At 49.4% G+C, this 3,228-nt stretch overlaps 1 protein-coding gene across 1 annotated transcript; it reads left to right on the forward strand.

The window, feature by feature from the left end:
- Window positions 1-201: 201 nt before the first annotated feature.
- LOC123254541 (actin, gamma-enteric smooth muscle-like) lies at window positions 202-3,135 on the forward strand. Its single transcript, XM_044683541.1, has 3 exons — window positions 202-488; window positions 1,240-1,431; window positions 2,672-3,135. The coding sequence occupies exons 1-3, from the start codon at window positions 311-313 to the stop codon at window positions 2,956-2,958; spliced, it is 657 nt and encodes a 218-aa protein (XP_044539476.1). The 5' UTR covers window positions 202-310; the 3' UTR covers window positions 2,959-3,135.
- The last annotated feature ends 93 nt before the right edge of the window (window positions 3,136-3,228 follow it).

Below are 3,228 nucleotides of genomic sequence, written 5' to 3' on the forward strand. Positions count from 1 at the left end.
CCAATTCTAGATGTGCCATTCAAAGAGCAGCAGAAGAATTTTTTGGCCAGAGCAATTGAGAAATAGTCCTCAAAGTTGTAGAGGGGCTGTAATCTGCATTAGTGAATGAATCGTCCATACTGACAGGGCAGAGAGCCTTGAGGAATTCAAGTCGAGAAACATAGGATGAGTTGTTCGCGATGTGTAAAAAGCTTGACATCTGGCCTCCAGACCCACCTGGCAGACAGACCTCTGACCAGTGACGGGCATGGCCTAATGGCATTCCATCATAGGAGAAAGTGCCTCCACACCCTTCTTAGCCTCCCTCTCTATGGCTGTCTTCTCAGGCATCGTGCTGGACTCTGGAGATGGCGTCACCCACAACGTGCCCATCTACGAGGGCTACGCTCTGCCCCACGCCATCATGCGTCTGGATCTGGCTGGCCGTGATCTCACCGACTACCTCATGAAGATCCTGACCGAGCGGGGCTACTCCTTTGTGACTACTGGTATGGATCACTTGCCTCTACTCCTTTCTCACTATCAAAAAAGAATTGGACTGTGTGACCCTGGGCAAGTCACTTGACCCCCATTGCCCACCCTTACCACTCTTCCACCTAGGAGCCAATACACAGAAGTTAAGGGTTTAAAAAAAAAAAAAAAGAATTGGACTCCTGGATCGATGTCATTCCCCAGTATATCTGTGTACCGCCCTCCCTCCTAGACCTTTGCTGGAACAAAGAATGACCAGGAAAGAGGGGAGGGAAAAAGCAACTGAGTGAAACTCATCAATACATTAAGTCTGAGAGTATAGGTAGTGTTCCGCATCCATGGCCCCCCACTCTGCAAAGAAAGGGGCTAAGCTTGGTTACTATCATTTCCCTCCCACTTTCAAGGTTCATTTCCTTTGTGGGAAGGAAGGGAAACATCTCCATGTACTTGGCCTCACAATGTCATGAAAGGCTGAGAGAGAAAGAGAGTCAGAGAGACAGAGACAGAGAGACAGAGACAGAGACTGAGAGAGAGACAGAGAGACAGAGAGATAGAGAGAGACAGAGAGACAGAGACTGAGACCGAGAGAGAGACCGAGAGAGACAAAGAGGGAGAGACACACACAGAGACAGAGAGACAGAGACAGAGAGTGAGACAGAGAGAGAGACAGAGAGAGAGAGAGAGACAGAGAGAGAGAGGCCGATGGTAGGCGTGTTCATCAGGGCTCTTCTTCTCTCTGGAATACTGAGAGTTGACTCTTGTTGACAGCTGAGCGGGAAATCGTGCGCGACATCAAGGAGAAGCTCTGCTACGTGGCTCTGGACTTTGAAAACGAGATGGCCACCGCTGCATCCTCCTCCTCCCTTGAGAAGAGCTATGAGCTGCCTGATGGTCAGGTGATCACCATTGGAAATGAGCGTTTCCGCTGCCCAGAGACCCTCTTCCAGCCTTCCTTCATCGGTAAGAGCCTCTACTGGGGCCTTTCTCAGGCAGCAGCCATGTCCTTTTCCTTTGTGTGCTTAACAGAGTGCTTGGCACATAGTGAGCACTATCGGAATGTGAGCTATTCCTGTTTCCCACAATTCTCTATATTCACCATTGCTGTTGATTGATGATGAGGAGGATGCTGTGAGGAGTCACCACTTTTTGGTCTGCAGTCAGGCAGGCTAATTGGGACTTCTGTTTCTGGCGTGCTTCAAGATTTGTACACTATCTTTCCTTGTGGGTTAAACTATCCAAAGACTGCTATCCTCACTTTTCTGAGGACTCTGAGGCTCATAGAGGAAAAGAGAGTAACAAACAGTAAATGTCAGAGGTAGGATTCGAACTCGGCTCCGTTGGACTCCAAGTTCAGTGCCTTTTCCTCTATGCCATTCTGAACACACTGGGTAGTGAAGAGAGAATGAAAGCCAAATTCTGGTTTTCATGCCCTTTTCTCTAGCCATAAAGCAAATAGAGGGTTTTTTTTTTTAATGTGGTGGAGATCCAGAAGTGATTTGTCTAATTGAAAAAGAGGCTGTTCTCCCTTGAAAGGAACAGGATTCCCCCAGATGTTAAGCTTTCTTTCTGGCCTTGTCCACGTTCCAGCCAGACTAAAAGATTATTTGTTCCTGTGCCTGAAGGGGTCGCTGTGCCCACATCTTTGCTCAGGGTATTTCCTCTGCCTGTAATTCACTCTCTTCCCTTCTTTGCCTATTGAATTCCTACCTCTACAACCTAGTTCAAAGTCACCCCCTCCAGGAAAGCTTCCCCATGTCCCTTCCCACCCTTTGCTGCTACTTTCCTCTTGGGATTTCACCTCGCATTTGACAGCCTCCTCTCCAATGCTCTTAACATAGTTGTACAGCTGGAAGGGATCTCAAGGCCCACTAAATTGAGCCACCTCATTGCCAGGAGGGGAACTGAGACCCAGAGGAGAAACGTCATGCCTGGGGCTGCAGAGGTAGCCACATGGTCTAGGCAATCAGTCCCTGCCCCAGGACTCTGAAGACAGTAGTAAGTGTTTGGTGGTAGGCTCTTTGGTAAAAAGAAATCCTCTGCCTTTGTCATCTATGTCTATGGACAGGCTCACTTTTCCCCCTTACTCTGATTTCCCAGCCTCCTCCCATTACTCACTTCTGACTGGGATGTTTGCTGTCCCACCAGAGCTTCCCCCCGCCCTCCCCCCAATGACACACCCCCTGTGGCTGTCTCCTCTCAGGGATGGAGTCTGCGGGCATCCATGAGACGACCTACAACAGCATCATGAAGTGTGACATTGACATCAGGAAGGACCTCTATGCCAACAATGTCCTGTCAGGGGGAACCACCATGTACCCAGGGATCGCTGACCGGATGCAGAAGGAGATCACAGCTCTGGCACCCAGCACCATGAAGATCAAGGTAAAGGAAGATGCCGCCTTGCCCCCTAGTCCCCCTGCCCATAGAGCCCCAACTCTGCAAAATCTCACCCTGAGCAGAACTCGAGGACCACCAAGGGCACCCTGAGTGGTTTGTCATCATACCGGAATGGGAAGAGAAATTCTCAGAAGCCTTGGCAGAATCACATGGAGAATGGGAAAGGAACCTAGGGACCATCTACTTGGGTCTTTTCTTTTGTAGATAAAGAAACTAAGGCAGGCAGAGAAAGAGACAGAAACAGAATGAGAGAGAAACAGAGACACAGAAAGAGATTCAGATGAAGACAGAAACAGGGAAAAAGGGAGGAGAGAGACAGACAGAGACAGAGAGGGAGGGAGGGAGGAAGGGAGAGAGGGG

The sequence above is a fragment of the Gracilinanus agilis genome, unplaced genomic scaffold (genome assembly GCF_016433145.1).
Source record: "Gracilinanus agilis isolate LMUSP501 unplaced genomic scaffold, AgileGrace unplaced_scaffold24389, whole genome shotgun sequence".
Taxonomy (NCBI): Eukaryota; Metazoa; Chordata; class Mammalia; order Didelphimorphia; family Didelphidae; genus Gracilinanus; species Gracilinanus agilis.